The sequence below is a fragment of the Cryptomeria japonica genome, chromosome 4 (assembly GCF_030272615.1).
Source record: "Cryptomeria japonica chromosome 4, Sugi_1.0, whole genome shotgun sequence".
In the NCBI taxonomy this organism is placed as follows: domain Eukaryota; kingdom Viridiplantae; phylum Streptophyta; class Pinopsida; order Cupressales; family Cupressaceae; genus Cryptomeria; species Cryptomeria japonica.
Genome location: NC_081408.1, coordinates 517,667,775 through 517,694,780, shown reverse-complemented (window position 1 = coordinate 517,694,780; position 27,006 = coordinate 517,667,775). Strand labels below are relative to the sequence as shown.

General features: G+C 33.2%; 1 protein-coding gene across 2 annotated transcripts; it reads right to left on the bottom strand.

Annotated features, from left to right (window-relative positions):
- Positions 1–5,599: 5,599 nt before the first annotated feature.
- LOC131031244 (uncharacterized) lies at positions 5,600–11,027 on the bottom strand. 2 transcript variants are annotated; one of them, XM_057962300.1, is made up of 5 exons: positions 10,806–11,027; positions 10,315–10,691; positions 9,956–10,165; positions 9,646–9,870; positions 5,600–6,049 (listed from the first exon to the last, which is right to left on the bottom strand). In XM_057962300.1, the coding sequence occupies exons 2-5, from the start codon at positions 10,642–10,644 to the stop codon at positions 5,894–5,896; spliced, it is 921 nt and encodes a 306-aa protein (XP_057818283.1). In that variant the 5' UTR covers positions 10,645–10,691; positions 10,806–11,027; the 3' UTR covers positions 5,600–5,893. The 2 variants fall into 2 exon arrangements, with proteins under 2 accessions (XP_057818283.1, XP_057818282.1); XM_057962299.1 differs by lacking the exon at positions 10,806–11,027 and having other exon boundaries at positions 10,315–10,799.
- Between the last annotated feature and the right edge of the window lie 15,979 nt (positions 11,028–27,006).

The following is a 27,006-nucleotide window of genomic DNA, read 5'->3' as shown; positions in this document are numbered from 1 at the left end:
GACGAAAATCTTAGATCAATGTTTGTGGCTGCCCTTCGATGCATGCGCTGATCGACATCTTTGCTTATGGATCAACATCTTCGCCTCTCTGGTTTGAGATATTTTAGCCACCAATTTAGGCCTAACTATAGTTCGACGTATCTGTCTGTAGTTCGACATCTCTACCTCTCTAGATCTATGTTTGCACCTGTAGAATGCTGCTCATTGGCGTCCCCACCTAACTTGGCAATGTGTTTGTATGGTTGGCATGTTCAGACGCAGGGTGGTTGATCATTGGTCTTAAGGGATATATCAATGGAGTATGGTCATGTTTTGCTTACGGATTGTGATGGATTGTTCATACGTATGTCATAGGAACATTTCAATTGGTGCTTTAAAATGTATAAAATTAGTATTGCTTGAGTACATGATGTTGAGTATCTCCTATTCAATTATGAGGTCATGAACCTTATTTAGATACCTTATGAAAGTAACAACGTTAGGAAACCTTAGAGGAGATTGTTAGAGTTGTAGAGTAATCTTTCGCTTTGTTTGGTTGTTAGTGTGTCAGTAACTTAATCTTGAGGTATGAGCATGGTTCTTGCTATTGATAAGTATGTTCAAACTTATTATCTTAAAAAAATAAATTTCCATGTATTTCTTGTGTATTTTGCTCATATCCTCTTGGGTTCCTTGGTGGGGTGTTACACCCTATCTCTTAACCCTATACCTTAAATCTTATACACTAAACCCTCAACCCTATGCACTTAATCCTATACCCTATACCATCAACTCTGAACCCTATGTACCCTTAACCTTAAACTCTATTTCTCAACCCTGGGTCGTAAAGCCTATATGTTAAACTCTCAACCATACACTAAACCCTACACCCTATACCCTTGATGGAGTGAATGCATGAGGGGGACAAAAAAATCAGAGATAGATAGAGGAAGTGAGAGAAAATTCATTTTTATTCAAATGAATGTAAGCACATTATAATGCACTCACATTTCTATAAGCTCAGGTTATGAGCACATTCCCACAAACGTAAGCATGTTATAATGCATTTGCATTATTATATTCTTTTACAAACTCCAAATCTTAGCTTTGGATTTTCCTTGGGTATCCAACTTGAAGGCTTAGTCTGAATTTTCAACAACCGGGGATTTTTTTGATAAATTTTTAAAAATTATACAATGTCGAGTGTGTAGTTTATCAAGTTTGCACATCTTCCTATGCAAATTAAAAAAATATTAAGTGATTTCTAACCATGTTTTTTTTTCTGCATATTTTGAGTATATTAAGGTCTCCATCTTTAATTTCTTTTATTAGTGTATGTTTTTTCTTTTGTCAAAAACCAAGTATTATATTTTTTTTTTTTTTAAACTTTTTATTAAACTTCGAATAAATTTTATTTTTAGAAACTAATTTTTTTTTGTATATAATTAAAAAAAATTGATTAGTTTTAATTGAATTTTTTATTGTACACTTTGAAAATTAGTAAAAGCTCATATATTAATTAAAAATTAGCCAAAAAAAAAATGGGCACAAACTAAATGGTGTTAGCTATTTTTTAGTGAAATAATTTTTAAAATACTAAACAAAGTTCATTTTAGAGGGGCCACACTAGAAAATTAGCAAAAAAAATGGACATAAACTAAATGGTGTTAGCTATATTTCACAAAAAAAAATTTAAAATACTAAAAAAGGTTCATTTTACAGAGGCCACACCAGATACTATGTTGTGTTTTTATTTTAAAAATAGGACCACTTTGTGTTACCCCTCCTTTTTAACCTCTTAATCTCCACCAATTAAAAAAAATAGTAGTTTGGAAAATACATATAGAGCACTATAACTCTTACTCTTATTGTATCTTCAAAGTTTGAGTGTAAATATCTTCAATTTCTCATCCAACATTAGAATTCATGATTTTAGGAGAGAAAAGTCGACAAAAAGAAAGAAAAATAAAGTGGCAGCTTAAGACCACTTTTTGGTCCCCCATCTTTGTGTAGTTACCCAAGGGTTAATGTGATGGAAAATCATTCTGCTTCAAAAGCATAGTAGTATGTGCTTGCATCATGTTGCTGAATAAATAACTAAAAAACATAAAATATTTGAAGATGCATATTGGTTCTTGAAGATATTTTTGAGATGTTCTTTTCCCTTTCAACATCCTAGACAATTCAAAATTTGACACTAATGAACATCCAACAAGATGATGTTGAGCACACATCTGTCTAACAAATTGTATTCCCAACAAACTTTTTGGGTTTCTCGTAATCATGCACCTTCTGTCCCTAAAAATAATTCCAACAAATAAAAATAATAATTTTCATAATTCAAACCCCTTCAATACATCTTTACCAACTTTCTAATCTATCTCTTTTAGGAGCACATTAACCATGTCTATTTCTAGATATATCATTGTTATGATTATCTTCATGTGACCAGACAATCACCAACATCCCAAAGAATCACCAATATTTCTTTGAATTAGAAGAAAGAAGGCAACCAAAATCAAGCAGAGAAGGCTTATAGCCTTATTCAAATTAAAGAAGAGAAGAGAAGAGATTTAAGCTTTTTGAAAAAGGATTAAACCTTGGGAACAAAGGTTTCGAATAGTGCACAATCCCTAAATCATGATACAAAGTTTCATGTTCCTATGTTCCCATCTACAAAGAGTCTCATAGATAACCATGTTTTTTAAAATATCCATGTTTTTTTTTAGTCAAGGAGAGAAGGCTAGAGCATGCTAAATTTTCTTTTCACCTTAGTTGCCTTATAATGTTCTGCCTCTACTACAACCTCTTTTTAAGTTTCAATATAGGTGTCTTTTTCCCAAATTTCCACCTTACATGCATTAGAATTTATCATTGCACCTCTACAGATCCTGATATCCTCCTTGCATGCCTTTCTTTGCAAAAACCTAGGATATGCATTTCTGTAAAAACCTAGGATAACCATCACCTTTTTTTTTCTTCCTTTTCTCTTTTTTTTTTCTTTCTTGGTAAAAAAGGTATAACCACTTTTTTATGTTTCCTACCTTCAGTAGAGGATCATATAGGTGGGTGTGATGAGATCCACTTTCCCATCATCACAAATACATGTCTTAAATATCCCTATATCTTCTTTCATTTTACTATAAACACCCACATTATCTATTCGCATAAGTGTGATGGGATGCACTTTCCCATCATCCTAAATAATCGCCTTATTATCACTATATCCTCCTTCATAGTGCAATAAACACCCACAACATCTATTTCTTTCAATATCACCTATGCTTGCTTTCTTTAATTGCTTGCACTAGTTATAAGGACGCTTTGTAAAACCACAGTAACCAATTCACTTTCCAAAACATAGTAAGGTTCCACTCCCACGTTAAATGAACTATAACATTAAAACAATCACATAACTAGATAATGTTGAATATTTTTTATCATTGTTGCTGCTAGGATATGTTGTTGTCATTGATGTCAACATATTCTTATTATTTTCTTTGGTGATTGTTGATTGGGAAGATTTTCTGATCCAGTTTGTAGTGTTGGTTTGTTGATCATTGTTTTGTAGAGTTAGATATATCCTCCGGTATATTCCGGTGTGATCAGATCATGTGCTAAGTTTTTGGGATATTGTTTGGGATGGTCTTGTGTATCACTTTCAGATGTTGACCGATGAAGATTTAAAAAGTGGTGGTGGTGCAATTGTATTGTTCCGGATGATTCTAGCATGCTTGTTGGTGTTTCTTAGTCATGTCCTAATTGTTTTGGCGATCCACATTGATCATTGTGCGATTTTTTTGTGGTTTCTATCAACCAGTGATGATTTGTCTGTGATGCGATTTTCTGGTGATGTAGCATGTTGCGATTGATCTTGGCGTGATTTTTGATGGAGTTGTGTGTTTGGAAACACCCACAACATCTATTTTTTTCAATATCGCCTATGCTTGCTTTCTTTAATTGCTTGCACTAGTTATAAGGACGCTTTGTAAAACCACAGTAACCAATTCACTTTCCAAAACATAGTAAGGTTCCACTCCCATGTTAAATGAACTATAACATTAAAGCAATCACATAACTAAATAATGTTGAATATTTTTGGTCATTGTTGTTGATAGGATATGTTGTTGTCATTGATGTCAACATATTCTTATTATTTGCTTCGGTGATTGTTGATTGGGAAGATTTTCTAATCCGGTTTATAGTGTTGGTTTGTTGATCATTGTTTTGTAGAGTCCAGTATATCTTTCAGTATATTCTGGTGTGATCAGATCGTGTGCTGAGTTTTTAGGATATTGTTTGGGATGGTCTTGTGTATCGCTTTCAGACGTTGACCGATGAAGATTTGAAAAGTGGTGGTGGTGCAATTGTTCTGGATGATTCTAGCATGCTTCTTGTTGTTTCTTAGTCATGTCCTAATTGTTTTGGCGATCCGCATTGATCGTTGTGCGAGTTTTTTGTGGTTTCTATCAATCAGTGATGATTTGCCTGTGATGCGATTTTCTGGTGATGTAGCATGTTGCGGTTGATCTTGGCGTGATTTTCGATGTTTTGTAATTGAGGGTTGAGGGGTGGTAACCGACCTTGTTGTCAAGGTTGATGATTTGTATATATAAGTTATATAGTCATGTAGTTTGGGTGTCGTTTGCATAATCAGAAAGGTTTGTGTGCGAACAATTTATCCTTCAATGTTGAGTTTGAGGTGAAATTGGTGTTGTAGGGCAGACATTAACTATAATCAGACATTTGGAGATGCTATTTTTTTAGTTCACTTCTTCTAGATTGTAGAATCTTATTGTAAGTCAGTGAGACTTCCCTCATTCCTTGAGGGTTGTAGCCTTCCGAGCCACCATTATATTTGAACAGTAAGTTAACTCTATACAGTGTGCCTGAATGCATGTGCATTCTCCATTATAACATTTTCACATACTACAGTGGATAGGTTTCCACCGTGGTTTTTTCCTAAACTGGGTTCTTGGTGTTGTGTGCTGCAATTTATTGGATCTATTTTTGGTGGTTAAGTTTATGTATTTAGTGAAAACTGATTCCCTCCGCTCTTGTTTTTCCTTCTGTCTTTCCTTCTTAATTGCTTCCGCTCTTGTTTTTCCTTCTGTCTTTCCTTCTTAATTGCTGCTAACAAATAAGATCGATCATCTAAACTCAATAAAGATGGCTGATATCAAAGTCATCCAAAAATCAAACCCCAACTTCTTGATGATTTGAAAACCCGATACTATACTAATTATAGTGAATACAAATTATCTCATAAGATTTAAAAAGCATAGTCACAAAGGTCTCATTCCTCCATAAAATCAGTTCATAAACTTACCCCACATATGTTAAAGAAAAACCAATATATCATAAAAGATGGTCATCTATATTTTTAAATATAAATATTATTAGAAAGGATATTTCCTTACAACGTTATTAAAACATCAATATACAAAACATTTCAACTAGTACAGGTAAAATAGATGAGTAGTATAACCCAGCCAAAGAAAGTACAATTGATTTTTATTTAAAATTAAGAAAAACAAATTTATTACATTTCAATTTCAAAGGATTATACTCTTTTGCTTCAGAAGTTCTTACAGTATATGGGAGCCAAAACTCACCGATAAATTAATTCATTTTTCCTTATTGTAATCCCTCCTTTTTATTGGATTGAAGCGAATAAGATTACAAATAAACAGCTTTAGATGTACAGTCAAACAGACAAGAACACTCACTGCTTAACAGTATTGACAGTGATTTAGTAAAATCACTGCCTGGACAGTATTCCTGTCTAGGATTTGGGAGAGATATAAAGTAATTTACAAGGCTTTAAAACATAATACTTAATGGGTTTGCTGTTAAAACTTACATGTTTAGATTACAGTGTTTCAAAGAGGCCATGTTATGTTAAATAAAATAGTTAATGAGAATGCAGAAATATGCATCCTGGAAACATGCGCCTAAGCTTTCCTTTCCCTCTACTTTGATTTTGGTTCTTCTCCTTGGCCCTTTCTTCTTCCATGTTGTTGTGCTTTGGAAAATCATCATCCTTATTCATAGGATGATTATTATTATCCTGCAAACCAATAAGCTTGTGATATTGTAAGTTTTGTAATAGTCTATTTACCATTAATTTCCACAACATGATAAATGAATCAGAAAACTAACTAAAATAACATAATTGAGATTGAAGTTTTATAGGAGAGCACAAAATTGCATACACTATTGCCCTTCAAATCAATGTGAGTGAATAACCAATGAATAAATGATGGAGCTAGTGTATATCAATTTGGGCACATAAAATTAGGTTTATAAAGTTTCCTATCATTTTTAGGTCACAACCTAATTAATGCCAACTTCAAAATTGATGTATGTACAAGGTTCCAATGAGTACATTTACAATTCTGTACTTTTAGAAAGGTAATAGTAAGAATGAAACCAAATCTAATGGTAGTCATGTGAGTGAATAACCAATGAATACAGGATGGAGCTAGTGTATATCAATTTGGGCACATAAAATTAGGTTTATAAAGTTTCCTATCATTTGTCACAACCTAATTAATGCCAACTTTAAAGTTCAAGTATGTACAAGGTTCCAATGAATACATTTACAATTATGTTATTCAATTTTGATCTCTGCAAAACCTTCTCAACCTTCCAAATTTCAAAATTCTGTACTTTTAGAAAGGTAATAATTAGAATGAAACCAATTCTAATGGTAGTCATGTGGTTACCAGTTTTAACGCTCTTTCTTTTAAGAGTTAGACTGCTTGAGTGAACCTCTAGATCCAACGCATCAAAGTCTAATGATGCTGATTCAATCGTGCTCTTCAAATAGGTTACTTGATTTTACTTTGACATGCAAATCAAAGTGAGGATAAACTATAATGATCAAAATAACATACTTCACACTTTCCTCTTTGTTTTGGGCTTACTTTGAATCATGATTTATGTTGAAAGTTGGCACATAACCCAAACTTTACTTTCCTTCTATTCATTCCTCACCTATCATCAAATAAGCATTATATGCAAGAACCTCTAAATTTTAGTGAAAACTAAAACTTAAGACCAACCTCTTAACTCTTGCAACTAGTCATTATAGGTTGATTTAAAGGAAAGAACATTTAACTTACCACCTTTAGAGTTCTATTTAGAGACACCCTAGTTAATTTTTGGGTCATATAAAAAAACCTTCAATCAAAGCATTCATTACTATATATTGTGCTTTGTATTCTGGTCTAGGGCATCTCCCACTTGCTTTCCAGTTGTATTTGTAGAGTCAATATCCAAGGGGTTTAACAAGAGAAGATATAATTCCTTGCAGATAGAAAAAAGGTAAGTTGAAGGTAATGATCAGTAAGTCCACCTCCCTTAGTGATACCCACTTTGCAGCACCAAGTAAAGATTCATTACCACCAATTGTTCGACTCCAACTAAAGATTCTTTTGCCCATGTCTTTGCAGAAAAAATTCCCTAATTAAGGCACTTGTGGAGCTATGTATGATTGGTAAGGCAGAGAACTAGATTTGTAGGGCTTATATCCTTTCTAAAATCACTGTGAAAAAAGCTCAAAATATGGCAGAGAATATAAATGTTTAGCTACAATATTAGATTTTCATTTCACTAATATAATAATTTTATTATAATTTTTTTTTAAAATCCTATAAAGTAATCTCAAAAACAGTAGACATAGAAAGCTTTGACTAGACTATGAGGTTGGAACTAAACCCTGCATAATTGAGGTGCAATAAATTCAATTAATAATTGTTTTCATAATCCAGATAAATGCTGGATAGCCAGGGGCAAATGAAATCCCTAAAGCTAATATTTAAGGAGGAATCAACCGGGGCCAAAGACAAAAGTTTGACTAAAATTTGAGGTTGAAATAAATTGCAAAACATCCAAGCAAAATAACGTGGTTAGGATTAAAACAGGTTTGGCCAAAATAATGGTTGGAATAAAATCCCAACGATTGTCGGGTCAAAAAAAAATAGACAGGTTTGGCAAAAGTATGTTGAGGTTTCCTAGATAGGCAGCTCTGCTTAACTGAAAGTGATTCTTCAATTTTAAGTCGTCAAGAACTAGTTTAAAGAATGATAAATATTTGTCCTACGATGTTTTATCATGATTCAACTCGTCTGAAGAATGATAAATATTTGTCCTGCGATGTTTCATAATGGTCGACTATTTTGTTTGTGAATTTCTATGTGGACATGAACAAGAGAATTTTAAGTGGACAAGGACTAGTTTAGAGAATGATAGATATTCATCCTATGATTTTTATCACGATTCAATTTTTCAACCATCTAGTTTTTAGTTAAGCTCATTTTCATAGTGGTTGAAAGGTCAGTCATCCTAGTACTACTCCAAATCAAGTCCTCCCACCCTCCCTCCCACCTGGTCTAACTAGCCCCACTATTCCAATCAGAACTTGCTACCCATATACTAACCCATTTACAAAACCTTGGGTTGATATGAAAGTTGACTGGAATATTCATATTCATGAAATAATGAGTTTGTGTGAACATAATCATGACATATGGGTCAATAAATTTCACTCAGAAATAAGTAGTTGAATCTTGATAATGAATGGAACATTATAATTTGATATCTGAAAAATGACACTATTTGTTATCGTATGAGTCAAAAGGGCTCTATAATGAAAAGTTTATAATAGACTACTTGCTGAGTTTATATAGAAGTACTGATGTACTAAGCGAACCACTCATATTTATGAAAGATAGATTCATGTGAATGAGTAAAAACTGTGTGGTTGAATCCCAAGTCCTAGTACTCATCCACTTACAAAAAGAAAGGACAATTTGGCATGCTAATTAGGCAGGGAGCACCTACAAAATCGTTCAACTCATTCTATATATTTATTACTAACTGATGTTGTGATCTTGTAACTCTTTCTTATCTTTGGTTCGAATTAATGAAATTTAAATTTAGATCTCGTATGAATGTTAAATGGGCCATCCATGCTCATGATTAAGAGAGTTTGTGTGTAAACTAATAATAATGACATATGGGTCAATAAATTTATTTTGAGTAGCTGGATCTTGATAATTGATAAAACATCATAATTTGATATCTGAAAAATGACTACTTGTTATGGTATGAGTTAAAAGGGCTCTATGATGAATAAGTTTATAATAGACAACACTTGGTAAGGTTAAGAAGGGGTAGCTAGTTAAGGGGGAGAAACTCTGTAGTTAAATAGGCTTGAGTTGGACTAGTATTATAATAAGTGACCTCCCAAAAAAGTTTATTTATGAAATTATGAATGAGATGGCTTCGTGTAATGAGTAAAAAACTATTATCCAATTACAGAAGAAAGGACAATTTGGCATGCTGATTAAGCAGAGAGAACCTACAATATTGATTATATATAACTCTTAGCAGAACTCGTTCTACATACGTATAAATAACTGATGTACTGTGATCTTGTAACTCTTTCTTATCTTTGGTTCAATTTAATGAAAAATAGATTTAGATAAAAAAGAACTGGTTCTCCTTATCCTTTGCAAGTACGTAGATTTGATAAAGGTTGTACATGAATGGATTGTAAGAGATTTATGCAGTTCAATCCAGGTGCAAGCTAATCCTACTGCTATACAATCCAACTTATAATATGGGCATGGAACTAGACAAACAACAATGCTCACTCACCTTGTTAATATCCTCTGCCTGTGAAATTATCCGCCTTGAAGCATCTTCATGGAGACCTTTCTGCCTACTTTCAGAAGGTATAACTCCAACTTTCTGCTTCTCATCTTCAAGCACAATTTCGCATCCATTTGACCCATTCAAATGCAAATTATGCATCTGTGCTTCTGTTCCATTGCTCTTAATCGCCTGGTCACAAGAGTTCCTTCGCTCCAACTCCTCTCTAATCTGCACAAAAACAAAATTGAACAGCTCATCACAATTGTAAATTGTTCATAAAAATTTATGAGCTGAGTGCAGATAATATACATACCCTTTTGACCCTATCCTCAAGTACGGCAACTCGCTCCATAATTGTTCCCTTGGCTTCAGCTTCCTCTAAAACCCAGCTTATGGGCTTACATCTTTTCTCTAGACTGTTATCATCAGACACCATTTCAGACATTGCAGATTTTTCCCCATCCATTGCAGGTAATGCTTTGGTAGACCCACCAGACAAATTTGTATCTTCCAGATAATCAAGCTGCGGTTCAAATACTATATTACAATCAAACATACTTTCTAAAAAAATCAGAACTTCTCCTACGAAGCTTACTGGATTTTTACTGAGGGTTTTATAGTTACTTGGAACAAGAACATGCAATATAAATTGAACTTAATTTGGTCACTTACAACAATATCAAGCCGATTTATTCTTGACAGAAGAGGGATGTCCGAAGAGTTTTCAAACAGCATCTGAGTACTTGTGTTCTCTGCAATTATATTATTATACAGCTGCTCTGATATGATATTTTTAATACCCAACTCATCTGAGCTAAGAAACAATTTCTCCTCCTTTTCTTCTTTGGGCTTCACAGTTTCTAAATACTGTAAGCTTTTTGGGCTCAATTTATCCAGTTCTCCCTTAAAGCCCAAATTATTTTCTGGGGTACCTTGGTCGTCTGAATTAGCATGTACTATACCGATTTCAAATTCTACTTTTGTAGGGTTCTGCTTCTCCATACCTGAACTGTTACGTTGATGAATGCATTCCTCAATCTATCAAAAACCTAAACAGACCAATCCTATCAGTTCAATTCTTCCAAAAACACAAAACAAACTCCATTATAATACTGAAAAGACTTTGAAAATTTACAGAGATCCTATGAATAAGCAGAGCTCACTTTACATATATCTACAACACCAAACAGGGCTTTGAAGCTGCACAGATAACTATGATATGGAAAGGATGATGTTTGATTGATTGAACTTTGAATGAATGATTGCAACACAATAATTGAAAAGGATGCATCTCCATTCTCCCATTATCACAAGCAAAACAAAAAATAATGGCGGTGGTGAATGGATCAGAATAAATGAGGACACCTCAGAAGATTTCGTGTCGAGCATCTGTTCTTCCACTCCTATATCAAGTATATATTTGTCAACTAAGATCATGAATCACCACCCTTATAACTCACATTCAACGTGGATCACACACGTGACAAGCTAACGTATTTAATCCTTGAGCTGCACAACAGACTTCATTTGGTTTGTTAAGGTATGGGGACATCTGGCTTGTTATTATTAATATTTAATATATATATATATATATATATATTTGGATTTCTATTATTCATTTATTTGGGTACATAGAATATAAATCATATATTTATTTGATTTTTGGACTATCATCACAATTAAATATTTTAAGTGTATTAGGACTTGATTATCTAGGTAATTCTGAAATAGGTTGAAAATGAGGTAGATATTATCAAGAATGTCTATAACCATAATTGTATAATCAATATTATGAAAAGGTACACCATCTTTTGGAACATTGATATAGTTATTGTCACTTTTTTCATCGTCAAATTATCCTCCATTTTTAATTATGTCAAGTCAGCACTTCATATGAACAATATTTAATCTAGGTAATATTACTTCATAGTTGTGAAAGAGGTTGAAAAATGATAGCTATTATAAGCAAGTGTTATATTATCATCTTTTTAAGCATTATAAAAAGGCACATCACTCTTTGGAACTTCATCATTGTCATTTTTTTCATCTTCAAACCATCCAACATTTCTAATTATGTCATCACAATTGCATATAAGGCAAATTCCAACATCCTTAAGAACAATTTCAACAGTAATATTTTTTAAAGTCAAAAGTCATTCAAAGCATGACATTTTTAGACTCCAACTATTCAGACAAAGCATGACTCAAGATGGAAGCACAATATTTACTAGAAAGAGAAATTTTACAATACATTAATCATATCAATCATCTTTTGATTATTATTTTAATAAATAAATGTGTACCATGTACTAATATATAAAATAAATACATAAAACTAAATCACTCAACAAGGAGATATGCACACCTTCAAAACCATTAGCCCAAAAAACTTGAACTTATATGGAGAACATACCAAAACATATATTTCAAAATTAGGTCTTTGGCCAACCACTATGTGAAAAGAATTTTCAACCATTAGAGAATCAAAGATGAAGAACTTTCCCAATTTAACTGTATCAACCACTATGTGAAGAGAATTTTCAACCATTAGAGAGCCAAAGATGAAGAACTTATCCAATTTAATTGTGTATTCATTGACATCCATAGTCTCCCATTTACAAGGAGCCAAATATTCTCTCTAGTTTGTTGTAGAAGCCATTAAAAAACTTTCCACCAAACTCCGCATAGAAACCCAAGGATAGAAAAATAGAAAAATCTAGAATATGAATGTGGATTTTCAAGAAGACTCTAAAATACCTCTTAGTAATAGTAATATGCATTGAGATGTGGTAGTTATTCATCATGAATATTAAACATATGTAAAATAATTTATTGTAATTGTGAGTAAAGAGCCGATAAAATTAAAATATGAAAATTAATAATATCCTTATATCCTAAAAAGTAGGAGGAAAGGACCAATCAAATGCTAGAGAGTAACATTCTTATTGACAAAACTTTAATTATGGGGTTACCAAATAAGTTCATAATTATAATAATTATATTTGTATCGTCAATATTTTAACATTTCAAATCAATTATTACAAACAAAAACATATAAGAGAAATATTAGAAATAGTAGGGAAGAGCACCAGATACTGCTTATGTTTCAATTATTGTTCATTAGATTTTGTTAATTAAAAGCACATTAAAAATCATCTAGTCGGCCAATAGCCACCTATTTTCCAGAAAAAGTTAATAATTAGATCAATTATGCAACTTTTTTGGTACCAATAGTGCATAATTATTAGGGCATTTATGCATAAGTATTGGATCAATTTTACAATTTTTTTTGGTTGTCAAAGCGAATAGGTAATGGGGCAATAGGGCATATGTTTTAGACAACACTTTGAAATGACCACTTTTTTACCCTTGCATGAATGACACATCCCAAACGTTAAGCTTTACTACCTAGAAGCCAGAAAAATAGCTATAACTAGTTAAGTTGCATATGAAGATAAGTAGATAAATTGTCAAAATTCAATGTACCGTTTAGGAGCCTAGGGTGTACAAAGTTAGCTCTAATGGATACTAGTGCTCTTCCCCTTATTGACATGCTTATATTTGGCTAAAGTACTACTAGACAAGATAATAATATAAATTGTTTAAGAATTCATGAAAATCATATTAGTTTGTTTTTTAAATTCTCTATATTGAAAAATATTGAATTTATCATTTATGTTTTTTAGTGTATGATACTTATATGTGGGCTCGTAGGCGCGTCTTTTTTCCACCCTCCCTTTTTTGAGAATATTGTACTTTTTTCTTTTTATTAATGTAAAGTTAAATAAGAAATATTCATTAAAAAAATTGAAACCTTTGTCTCCTCTTTTAATCTAGTTTATTCTTTTCCTAATTTTGATCCATTTAGAAATATAAATTTGGTAACACCTCCATTCATGTTTTACTTCAACAAGACCTTTTTAAAGAATACACATTATTACAAATATTCTAAATATCCTTTTTATATTCATTCATATTAGATAATTATTCATAGAAGTTTTTATTTTATTTTAAAAATATTAGATAAATTTAAAAGGTATTGGCTTATTGTACCTTATAAAAAACATATTGGATAATAGAAGAAACTACTTATATAATATATACTAGAATTGAAGATGACTACATACACTTATTGACATGCAATAGTTTGAATTTAAGTTTACTTCTACAACATGATGGACATGGGATCTATTTCTAATTATTTTGTGATGGTGAGGACTTACCATACACACCCAAACACATGCATTGTTACACTGGATGAAGGGATGCTCCACCCAATATTCACGCATAGCATAACAAAGAGAATAACTCATAAAATTGCAAGAAATAACATTCCTTCTATTTCAATAAAATGAAATACAAATTCATTAATTACAAAAATCAGCCACTTAGGCTTTACAACTCTACAAGTTGTATCTACAAGCTATTCTTCTATAGGTCAATTAACTACTACTCCTCTTTATCTTTTAAGAGAGGAACTTAACTCCAAATTCTTAACCACCAACCCAAGCCTCCCTTTTAAGGCATTCTTGTGCCTGTTGGAAATACCACACCCCCCTTGGAGAGAAGCACATGACAATAAAAAATGCAACATATAGCCAATAGATTACTCTTCAAATTTCCCAAGAGGGCATCTAAAGAGGTGCCTTTTCAAATTTCCAAAGTGGGAAACTAAAGAGGACACATGTGAATGCATGATTCTTCCCCTTCCTCATTGGGACACCAAGATGGGTGTTTTCTTGATTTTGCATTAAGAATAATAGAAAAATTTCCCGTCTTAGAAATTACAATTGCCTTTACACATAGGCCACAACTATTAAATAATTCAACCCCTTATGTCCCCTTGGACACTTTCCTAGTACATGGAGACATATAGATGCTTGTGTTTATTTTGATTCACCTATCCTTGATAGAAAATTAAAATAACAATATTTTTGGGAGATGCAAGATTGCCATATACACTTGGATGCTCTTGCATCAAACACCAGGGGTAGGAAATTTTTTTGAGCTTGATCTCACAAAATGGACTTGGATAATAGAGCAATCCTTTTAGGTTTTAACCAAAATTCAAAGAAATTCATCACTGTAACATGTACCTCCAATTGGGTTTTCTTCCTCCTCTTCTAGCACCTAACCAAAACCAACATCCTCCTCCTCTAACAACTCTACTTCACATTCTTCTTCCTTGATGTGGAATCATCTCCACCATAACCTGACCTCCTCCACCATATTTTATTTACACTCCTCTTCCTCAATGTGAAATCTATTCCACCATCATCATACCTCCTCTTCAAAATGTCACTACACTCAACATTCCTTTCCTCTTCTTTATCGATTTTAATCCACCCAAGTTTGAACACCTCCACTAGATTCATATTGCATCCTTCTCTACACTCACTAGCTCAGCGTACACCTATCTAACATCCTCAGTTGTAATATATACAATCTTTTGTTTCCTTTTCTATCTCTTTCTTTGCAATCAACTTTTGTATACTTGGCTTCTCTATAATCTCCATCATTCACATGCCCTCCATAGGACATTTCACAACTTCTGCTACATCTTCATCTTTATTTTTCTCTAATATGTCTACTGCAACACCATCCACAATTGCAACCTCTTTCTTTCCTTCTTGCATGCCTTCACAAAGGCATGTTCTTTTATGTTTAATCTATGTGAGTCATTTTGTTTCTATTGTTGCAATCTCATCCACCACTACAACTCTTTCTTCGCTTTCCTCTTTTGTTATCAACATTTCCAAGCCTTCATAAAAACTTGCCTCTACTGCAATCTCTTCCTTCCTCTCAAGTTTAGCCTGCAAGAAGCTATTGACGTCGTCATATTCATTGATTTGAACATCCAAGGGACTGTCAAATTCCTTCATCTTCATCTCTACTACAACCTCCTACATGCCTTTCAACAAATATGTATCTAATACAAACTCTTCTTCATCTTCATTGAATATTGGACCTTTCAAGACATCTCCCAGAGCTTCCTCTTCTTCTTCTTTAGTGCCACATGCAAGGAAAGTTACTACATCTTCCTTCTTTCCGCCAACCAAAACATCAATAGAAAGAAATTACCCTCACATCTCTATTCTTCTCTCCTTTTCTCTTTTCAATCTTTTTTTTTATATCATCAAATTGTCAATGCATCTCAATTATTCTATCTCTCATTCTATCTCATAATTTTCTCTCTTCTCTCAAGCATATGAATCCTCAAAATTTATCCAATGACAACTGACATTTTCTTCTTCCTCTTTTACATATTTAAATTCTTGAAGCCTCTACACAAAATTCAAATCCTATATTACCAACACTCTCAGGTCCTGATGCAAACTGCCTCACTTTGGTGATCTATTTACACACTTTGAAAAAAAATGCTCCACGACTTATTTATGTAGCTCCTCTTGCAACTTTCACATACATATACAACAAACTCACATACATCTATCCTCTAAACAACAAGTATTTATAGAAGACACACATCTCTCTATACATCTTATACCCAGACTCAACCTCTATTGGAGGATAGTAACAAACTCACACACTCAACCCAAAAATCTTGGCACTAGATTGTCTCACATTCAATACTCTATCTACATTATCAAGAAAATTGGCTCTAATACCACTAATGATGGGGAATCCCCATACACACCCAAACACATTCTCTATTAGACTAGATGGAGGGCTACTCCACCGAGTATCCATACATAGCATAAGAAAGAGAATAAATCACAAAATTTTAAGAAATAAGTTCCTTTCTATTTCAATAAAATGGAATATAAATTCATCGATTACAAAATATTAGCCACTTAGACTTAAAAAATTTGCAATATGGAGCTACAGGCTATTATTATACACTCTTTAGCCACTGCTCCTTTTTATCTATGAAGAGAATAACTCAACTCTAAATGCTTAACTACTAGCCCAAGCCTCACTTTTATAGCATTTGTGTGCCTCTTGTAAAGAAACACATCGAAATCAAGAAATGCAACACATAGCCAATAGATAACTCTTCAACTTCCCTAGGAGGGTGGCTAAAGAGGTGTATTTGAGAGCCAACGTTCATCAAGGAAGAGAAGGAAAATGGAAGCTATATGCAATGATGGAATAGGGAATTGTGATTGAATATTATACATATTTATTGTCTTGTTTGCATTATTTTATTGATATTTGTTAGAATTCATAGCTAGAATAGGGATTCATGATTTCCTTATTATTTCTAATTATACAATGATTAATTTTACTGAGTTACATTTGGTGAACCCAATGTGAACTTACAACTAATTACCTTCATGTCTCAGATTTCATTTTTTTTGGTAGATTGTATGGACTTTTACAAATTTGCATGTTTTGTACGGATTTCGCAAGTGTGGTTAACTATTCCGCATTCATCTACACATCATATCGCAATCATTCAGATAGAAATTCACAATCTCCTAGACAATAATTTGCATTCATTCGCACTGAAATCCGCAATCATCTAGACAACACGTCGCATTCAACCTGAACCGATATCGCATTCGTTTAGATTAATTATGCATTCATTATGTCTTATCCTTTGATTTCATCTTTTTGTGTTTTGTCTAACCCATTATTGATTTCTTAGTTATAGAATAATTGTGTTCATATGTTGCTTAAAACAAATGAGATCTTATGGCAAGGAAGGTAACATTTAGAATTTCAAGTTCCAAGAGAAAGGTAGAATATAGAAGACAGTAGAGGAGTTATCAGAGAATCCTAAGAGTAGAAAAAAAAATCCAAGTCGGGAGATCAAGTTGCCATTGATAGATATAACGACCTTGTTGTATCCTACACCATGAAATATGTTTTGATCAACATAGACTGGTTGGTGAGGGATTTGTTCAAGCAATAATCTTTTGTTTTGCAAGGTTTCTTTTTGTTTTTACAGGGTCTATATTTCTTTTTCTTTTTTTAAAGTCTTCTATCTTTTATTTTCGCATTCATCTTTAGGTTAAATTGCATTTGTTTAGACAATGTATCACATTAGTTTATCCAGTAATTCACAATCATTATGACAACAATTCGCATTAGTTCGGACTTCATTTCCTATTCATTAGTATAGTGTGCCGCATTCGTTTTCTATTTTTCAGTTTTCTGGTTATTGATTTCCTATTTATAGTGTGTGGCGGAAAGGACAGAGAAGGCTTGATAAATCTCAAATTGTTTTGAAACTACTAATAAGTTTGATTGTAGGATCCTTAAGAGTTAATTCACTTTTGGATTTGGATTCAAATTGACATGCATGGTTTCACACTTCATCTTAGTGCTTAAAAATGGCATGGAATTCAATTAAAATTGACATGCATGACTTCACTCTTCACTTTTTGGTGTTTAAAATTGACATGTGCATGTGTATCTCACACCTCATTTTGGGCTTTAAAATTGACATGAATCTCGCTTATCAATGGAGTAAATCACACATTTCTATATCTTAAGGGAAAATTTTGAGCGCTTGCTCTCTGTCTGAAGTGGTCCTACTGTTAACACACACTATCCTCTCCCTTGGCTTTCGTGGACCTAGGTGCAAGAGAAAAGTGTTAACGACACTCAAATTTTATTTTTTAGAAATAGGGCTTGCCTTTTGGAACCCCATTGGTTCTAGAGGGGAATGATCCAAGCGGTACTTTCTTTCGGTCCGCTATATAAATATTTGTGATTATGATGAAAACCATAAATCAATTGGTGCCACTGTGGTATACTGATAGTTTCCCTCAGTATCAACATGTAAATACCTTTGTGGTCTTGATGAAAGTCAAAATCCCTTGGTGCTTATTTTCCAGATGCGTAAAAATATGTATTCTACAGGTTGGGATATCTCTTAAATGAGCTAGCCACCACATGTATATCCACTTGATTTACTCCAAAAGTTCTCCCAATACAAACCAAAATTAGTAGCCCAAATCCCACATTTGATGATTCAAAGAGTGCAGATCGTACCCCATAGATACCCTTCATGTACCTTGCATTATGAGACATAAATTACTTGGTGATAAGATCTTCAGATCTTCGGGGTAAGAGAAACTGGCATGCCCGAGAAGTGTGTGTCGTGGAGTGGAGCCAGTGGTGCTAGATTCTCTATCTGTCTATTTTGTTTTGGTATTTTGTAAGGGCCTCATTGAATGGTTTCCAATATCCAACCTAGGAAGTGTCTGCTATGTTTTTACATGTATCGTTGTGTTAAACTAGTATTGAGTCAGTCTTGATTCTTGGGCTATTTTAGGCCCTTCCTTGTGTGACTTTGAATTCTCAGAGTGTGTTGGATAAAAATTCATTCAACTATGCTTTTTTTCAAATAGTCAAAAAAACTTGTCACAAACAAAATTATCTAGACAAAGTCTATCTTGAAACATCGACAATGAACAAAAAGGTCCAATACTTTCACAACAAAAGCATCTTACATACTTGTGATCATAGGTTTTCCTAGAGTCCATAGATTTTGCATCAATATTTGCATTATAGTCCTCATATAGTCTTGCATCAATCCTTATATAGTGTTCACCTACGTCCTTATAAAGTTCCCATATATGTAGTCATAATCTTCACATAAGTCCTTGCATAGTCTTGCATAGTACTTATAAAGTCCTCATTTATATCCCATTTTCTTCCTCATGATCTTTGCATAAGTCCTCATTTTTGCATCGTCATAATCTCCACTTTAGTCCTTTTCTACTCTCCATATACATATGTCACATTCCATCACCATTTGCATAATCATCTTAGAAGGTCATAGCATTAGTTAGAATGGGTCTACCAGGTGATGATTTATTCCCATTTGAACAACCTAATTTATAACCAAATGACAATCAAAGAGAAATCCTTGATGGCTTGGACAACTTGGCTCGAGAATTAAAAACTAATGCACCCTAGTATATGGGAGTTGAGTACGATAAAAATCAAGAATATAAGATTGCTCGCATAATTGATAGAGAAATTGCAAAAGAACTCATTCGACAAGATCTTGAGAGACTCACCTTACAACAACAATGTCCTCAACTAGGTCCACAACAAGTGTCTCATCCAAATCCTTAGTAGGGTTGTTATATCTTGCATACATTATAGTCCTTTAGTCACGAGTCTCGCATAGGTCTTACGTGTCATCATTAGCATCATCACTAGTGTCATTAATGCCCATAACTAAATCACAAAAAGAAAAAATAAGATGGATCCAAACAGTGACCCGTTGTATAATCCCACATGGAACACAGACATCTCAAATAGCCAAACCCAAAACCACAACCAAACAATTACTGGTTAAGATCATATGATCAAATGCCAACATCTACCTCTCATTCAATCCTCTCCAAAAATCTATAAATTCAACATCAATTCTCCATTTTCAACAATCATGAACTTCGAATCTTTGTGCCATTTGTAGGTTAGCAACACAATATTTGAGAGTGAACATTCATCAAGGAAGAGAAGGACAATGGAAGCTATATGCAATCATGGAATAGGGAGTTTTGATTGAATATTATACATCTGTATTGTCTTGTTTGCATTATTCTATTGATATTTGTTAGAATTCATAGCTAGAATAGAGATTCATGATTTCCTTATTATTTTTAGTTATATAATGATGAATTTTATTGAGTTATAGACACCTATAGATGCTTGCATTTATTTTAATTCACATATCCTTAATATAAAATTAAAATAACAATATTTTTGGGAGATGTAGGATTACCCTACACCCTTGGATTATCTTGCATCATTTCACATCCTTTTTCTAGGAATTATTGTTGTTTGAGGCATAATATTTATTTAATTTTCTTACTCCGATTGTTTCAAATACTTCTTTTTTGTTTTTCTATAGTTGTTATGCATGCCTTAATAGTATATATTATTACTAAGAATTCTTATTAGATGATCTGAGTAATGAGACTATCAATAGACTCTTGGCTTCAATTTGGTTGATGACTAATAATAGTAGGACTACTAATGGGTGACCTCATTGCCAATAAAGACAAGATTCAAACCTATGAGTATGATAACATAGTAGTAGCACCAATCTCATGAACACATCAACCCAATAATATTTGAACTTAGGTGAATGTTGAAACAACATCACAGCTTAACCATGTTTCACTTACTCTTAATGACAATTTACTATAATGATTTTTAATTATAATTGTGTTGGCTATGTGTTACCTATATTTTGTGGTAATTAATATGCCTGATTTTGAAGACAAAGAGGCTAAGAAATTTCATTTACAAGAGTGCATTATATATATACGAATTTTAATTCCATTAGTAATAAGTATGTGATGTAGAACATCTTGGGTTAGTGAAATCTTTTATTTCTTACCAAAAAATTTGATGACAAAAGGGGGAGATATTCCTTGACAAGCACACGTTCTTTCGTAGAAAGTTATTCCATAACATAGTTATTAGAGAAATTTATTCTACAACAAGTACATAATTATAAATATTTGTTTGCAATAGGCATAACATTGTAGAAAATCATAGTACAAAAATAGACATTGCCATTGTAGAAATCATTTGACAAATAGTTTTGTATTGGCCACAATGAGGAGTTGGGTAAATGCAACTAATCGACTTTTAAAAATCTCATTCTTTAGAGTCAATTTTAAATGATTGAATATCCAAGCTACATAAATGTAATAGCTCTCACATCTTTAAACCCACTTGTTTGGTCTAAAAAAAGACACATGAAATTTTAGGTGAAAGAGGGTTGTATTTGAAAAATGAATATGGAGCATGAGAGATACAATATGAACACAATCAATGACAATTACAAATATAAAATCTAGATCTAGGTATATTATACAAAGAAATATGTTAAGCATATGAATTGAGGCAAAGAAATGAAATATATTGTGAACATAAGCAATCCTCTAAAAATGCATTTTAAAATACTACATTCAAGATTCAACTAGTATTTCATGTAAAATTTCAAAACCATTCATTAGTTGTAGATGCATCAATTAGAATAAGACAATAATGAAAAATGATATGGTGTGCCAAGTTTTGCATTAGTATAAAACCCAATAGATAGACTATTAAATTAAGAAGATGTTATGTAGGAAGGGGCTTTGTGGACTTAGATGTAATAAGTCTTTTTAATTTCTTTGGAACATCTAGACATCATCAGTAACATAACTGACTTAATAATTTGATAATTCCATCATAATTATTAGAATTAGAAATGTTACAATACTTTAGATTAAGAAGGGATAAACGCAAACAATGAGACAACAATAATTTCACATTCAAACTGCTTGTTCCATTCCTTGTCCATCTATTGCTAATGGTATATCTTAAGTCATCAATATGCTATAATTTTGACATCAATCTAAAGTCAAACTTATCACTTACAACATATATATGTGGGATAGGGTTTGGACCCTATCCCGCTTTATCTAATCAGAACATATATATGTAATACAAAATTGACTAAATCATCAAAATTAAAATTGACAAAATACAAAATAAAATATTTTTACATATATTATGCCAACTAATTACAATAATTGAAAATGTATGCGTAAAGAGAATTGACTAAATCAGTAGTAGATTTGTTTGGTTGTGTGATATGAGATAGGGATCAGCCGCCATCTTGCATGTCAAGCCATTTTGCTAGCTGCAACAAGCGTGGGCATCCATAACCTTGTTTACTTGCATTTATAGATACATATTATTTAACACTGCAACTTGGAGCTGTATTAAACATGGCGGCCACACATCATTCAATTCATTTTTATCTGTTTGTGGACTTTTGAGTCATCAGTATTTAAGAGCATGCTTTATGCTGACAAGCTTTATCTCCTCACGAGATAGTTATTAGAATCCATTTCTTATTGAAGAGGATGAAAAAGAATGATTTATCGAAAAATAAATTAGATTTATTGTTATATAAATTATTTGAGTTAAATGTAAAAACATAATTGATAATGAATAAAAAACAAGGATGCGTTTTTTTTTCCTTGGGGGAGGGGGGTAGGTTTGGTTTGGGTATTATATTGTGATTGATGGTGGTTATGTATTTTTACATGGACATGAAAGACATGTATATGGTTATAGGTGATTGAATTTGATATTGTGAGATGTTGAAAGAATTATCCAAGAAAAATTGTTCTTCAAATCTATGATCTCCTACATAATTTATAATCACATCTAAAATCTTTGGTTGTGTCATGTATGCTTGCACCACAACTCAAGTTTCTAACATTCTCCCCCTTTGTCATTGATGGCAACACATGTGTACCACCAATAGCAAAGTCAACCAAACTCGACATGTATATCTCTCCCCCTTTGACATCAAGGACAAAGAGGACTATACTAAATATTCTCCCCCTTTGACATCAAAGACAACAAATTATAATCTTGAATAGCTCTACTCAACAACATATCAAACAATAAACTAAAAAATACCACAAGAGACTACAATACTTCCCCTGACAGGGATGTACAACTACTTATACCTTTCTGTCATTAGAACTTATTTCTTCCTAGGAACATTATCTTTAGTGTTTTCTTCCTTCGTCATACCTGCATTGACTTCGAGACCAGCTCCAACCCAACAACATCTAGGAGCCAAATAACTTCTCCATCTATATGTATAAACAATTCTTTGTAGACTTCTGGAACCTCACAAATGAAAACGTAAACACAATAATCTTTGTCACACTAAAAATGTCCTCAACAACAATCCACAAGAGGAGTCATAAGATTTTCATTTTACTGCCCCCCTCAGATAGTGAATACTATCTAGTTGTTGGAAGAAGAATCCTCACATTTTTCCTCCACCTTTTCTATATTGATACCAATCTTCTTTATGAAACCATTCTTCCCATTTCTTTCTCTGTTGAATTTGGTAATGTATCCAAGCTTTTTGCAACTATAACATACTGGACTTTGCTAGTAAACATTTTTATTTGTTCAGAAATTTCTCTCTCTTATTATGCTTCCACTTCTTTTGATAATGCTTCTACACTCAATAGCATTATGATCCAAAGTGTTGAAAGTATAACAACATTCATTGAAAGTCTAATTCCACATCATTCCACTTTTGCACTTATTAACCTTATGACCAACTTTGTTACAAATGTAACACTGACCATTAAACAATTGAGATTTGATTTGATTTCTACATTCACTAGCTTTATGTCCAAGCATATTCTATGAAAATAGTTACCATTGAAACTTTATGAGTACCTGATTTGAGTATGAGACTTCTTGGATGCATATTTGTTCTGGATTTGAGGGGAAACATTTTTACTAGAGTTGCTTGCTTCATTCATGACCACTTCTCTACCAGCTTCATTTTGTTTGAACCCTTAGTTGTCTTCTGCCAGATTCTTGTCAACAAGGCTAGGCATTGGTTCCACTATCCCTCTTTCCTCTATTTGATTCAGTTCTTCTTCTGCCATCTTTGCCCAACTTCTATCTTCCAAGACATTCATCTTTATTGCAATAGTAGGGGTAGCCACAATCATAGCTACATCCTTGGTCTGATTATAGACTAGTGCCAGTAAATTGTTACCTCCATTATTGTCATTTACATAGTAAACATTTCCATTAGTTCTTGTACCTTCTACAACCAATCTTCAAAAGATTCCCTTTCTAATTTCACATCTAGTCCCATGAAATATGACGTTATACCCTTTGATACACATTTGACTCACACTTAATAGATCATATATCAAACCTTTAACATATTAAACATCATCAATTTTATGCTTACCATCAATAAAGATGCTTCCTTTTCCACAAATCGGTGCAACTTCCTCTCCTGCAAACTTGACGATCTACCATCATATTTCTCAAGGTTAATAAACTTGTCTATATCACTGATCATATGATTTGAACATCCAAAGTCGATGAATCATGTGGTTCCACTATAGCATGTAGAGTAGATTTGTCTTCTGAATTTATGAATCGTCCATCATTCTTTTCTTCTAAAGATAGGAACAAGTATTCTTCATTTGAGTCATCTTCTTCTTAATATGAGTAGGCCTTCGTTGAACAAAAACTCCTCTTCTTCTTGTCTATGTCATCTCTTCAGATATCCTTGTTAATCTCTCTATAATTTTCTCTATCTATGTCAAGCAATCAATATCATAACAAACTCTCCCAATTCCAAAACACGATCTTTGAACTCTGTCACACTAAGAATATCACCATCAATTCTCTTCACAATATTCTTTCGCACATCTCAAATACTAGATTTTCTTGTTGGTCTTTCACACCTTTAGCAAATCGATTCACACCCACTCCACACACTCACTAATACATCTGCACCTTGATTTATATACAATATTAATCATCAAAATCCTTAACTAGGTCGACCACAAATAATTTAAACATTATTACATATTTCGGCCACTTGGACCTAAAATTTCAAATGCAGTCCACTCTAGGACATAGAGAGGAACCAAAATCATTACAATACAACATTTTCAAATGATTCCAACAAACCACACACACTAGCACATCATCCAAGGTTGGCCTGAAATGAAACATGTAGATGAAAAATGAAGCACGCCAACCAGTCAGCCTAAAAGACATTCTCCAATACATGAAACTCAATATGGATCTACACACGACATAGTGAGACCCATATTGAAACATCCAAGCTCAACCACCAAGGCATATATAGACAAAAAGAATATGATTCAAGTAGAATACAACATCATAGTTAGTCGAAGACCAAAATTACCAACACATAGTACTCAAATAATCATAACTCCACTTGTTGATCAAGTTGCCTCTTGAAAACTGCATTAGAACACTACATAGATCACATGGAAAAATCCTCCAAAAAGTAGCACCTAAATCTATATATCCGGAAGCCACCAGGCATACTTCAGACCCGTTCTGACAGACAACTTTACTGTTAGAAGCAACAACAACCAACTCTACCAACTAAGCAGTATGGAACCTGCAAAACAAATAGTGCAATGGACATAGAGCATAGGTATCATATAAAAAACCATAACATATAATCTTCACATGTTAGAGGGATGAAAGGTATTCTTCAACTGAGAGATTAAATATTGTTTCTTGCATATTGAGACTTCTACTATACCACCCTTCAAAAATACATCAGCGTCTACACCAGATAATTCAATAGTACCATAACACATAAATAGTCTTTCCTGCATATTTGAACTTCTACTACACCATCCTTCATCATCATTTTGGAACCCATACTTCATCATCATACTGGAACCCATAAGTACTCTATTTTGCATATTGGAACTCCCACTACATTATCCTTACTTCATCATCATACTAGAATCCATAATTACTCTTTCTTGTATATTGGAACTTTCACTATATCATCCTTACTTCAACATCTATGACAACTTAAGACAAGTTTTACATCAATGACAACACAAGACAAGTTGACATTCAATGACAACACAACACCACAACTCAATTTTCCAACAAACATCTTCTGTGTGAAATTGTTTCAAGATAGTGGTTCATGTGAGATGTGTTTGTCATGATATTGGTTGCTTGACCTAGTGGTTCATGGACAATTTCATTATCAAGAGATCTTTGTTCATTTCAATTAATTTATTCCTTTTACCTACTAGAAGATAGTGTGTTCCTTTTGGCAGCTTGTGTAGTTATTTGTACCTTTCTCTGAGATAGTGAGTCTCAATAATGCAAGTCCCTTGTATCTTGCCCTAAGGTTGTGTGCCTTAGTCTTGCAAGTCCAATTAGGTTCAGTGAGCTCCTTGGACTTGATCCTAAAATATTTTATTTATTTATTCATGTTGTGAATGTGATTCTCACCGTGGGTTTTCCTTGTTTAGGGTTTTCCATGTAAATCTAGTGTTAATGTGTTTATTGTGCTTTCATGTTTCATAATTGCAGTAATAAGTTAATTATGGTTTTCAAAGTTTAAAATATCAAAAGTAGAGTACTTTAAAGTATAGACTAATTCCCCCATGTTAGTCATGTTGTGTTCAACATCCTCTCTCTTTATGAACTCTCTCCTTCTCTTCTCTATCTCCCCTCACATCTCTCTCCCTCTCTATTTTCTTTTATCTCCCTCCTTTTCTTCTCCTCTCCCTCTATCTCTCTCTCCCTCATTACCCACATCTCCCCCTCCCTCCCTCTCCACCTTTATACCTCTCCATCCATGTCTCCTTACCAACCTCTCTCTATCCCCCTCTATCTATCTCACCCCTCTCTCTTCTCATCTAGGTCTCTCACCATTCTCTCCCCCTATAGGTATCTCACCTCTTTATATGTCCCCTCTTTAGTTCTCTTCCTCCCTCTCCACCTCTCTCTTCCTCCCCTCTTACCCCTCTCCCTTTATGAACTCTCTCCTCTTCTCTCTCTCCCCTCACCTCTTTGTTTCCTTTC

Coding starts and splice junctions, on each gene's coding strand:
- LOC131031244 (XM_057962300.1), bottom strand. CDS start 10,644: ATGGAGAAGCAGAACCCTACAAAAGTAGAATTTGAAATCGGTATAGTA. Junction 10,166..10,314: donor TAAATCGGCTTGATATTGTT/GTAAGTGACCAA, acceptor TTTGAACCGCAG/CTTGATTATCTGGAAGATAC. Junction 6,050..9,645: donor AGGCAGAGGATATTAACAAG/GTGAGTGAGCAT, acceptor ATTGGTTTGCAG/GATAATAATAATCATCCTAT.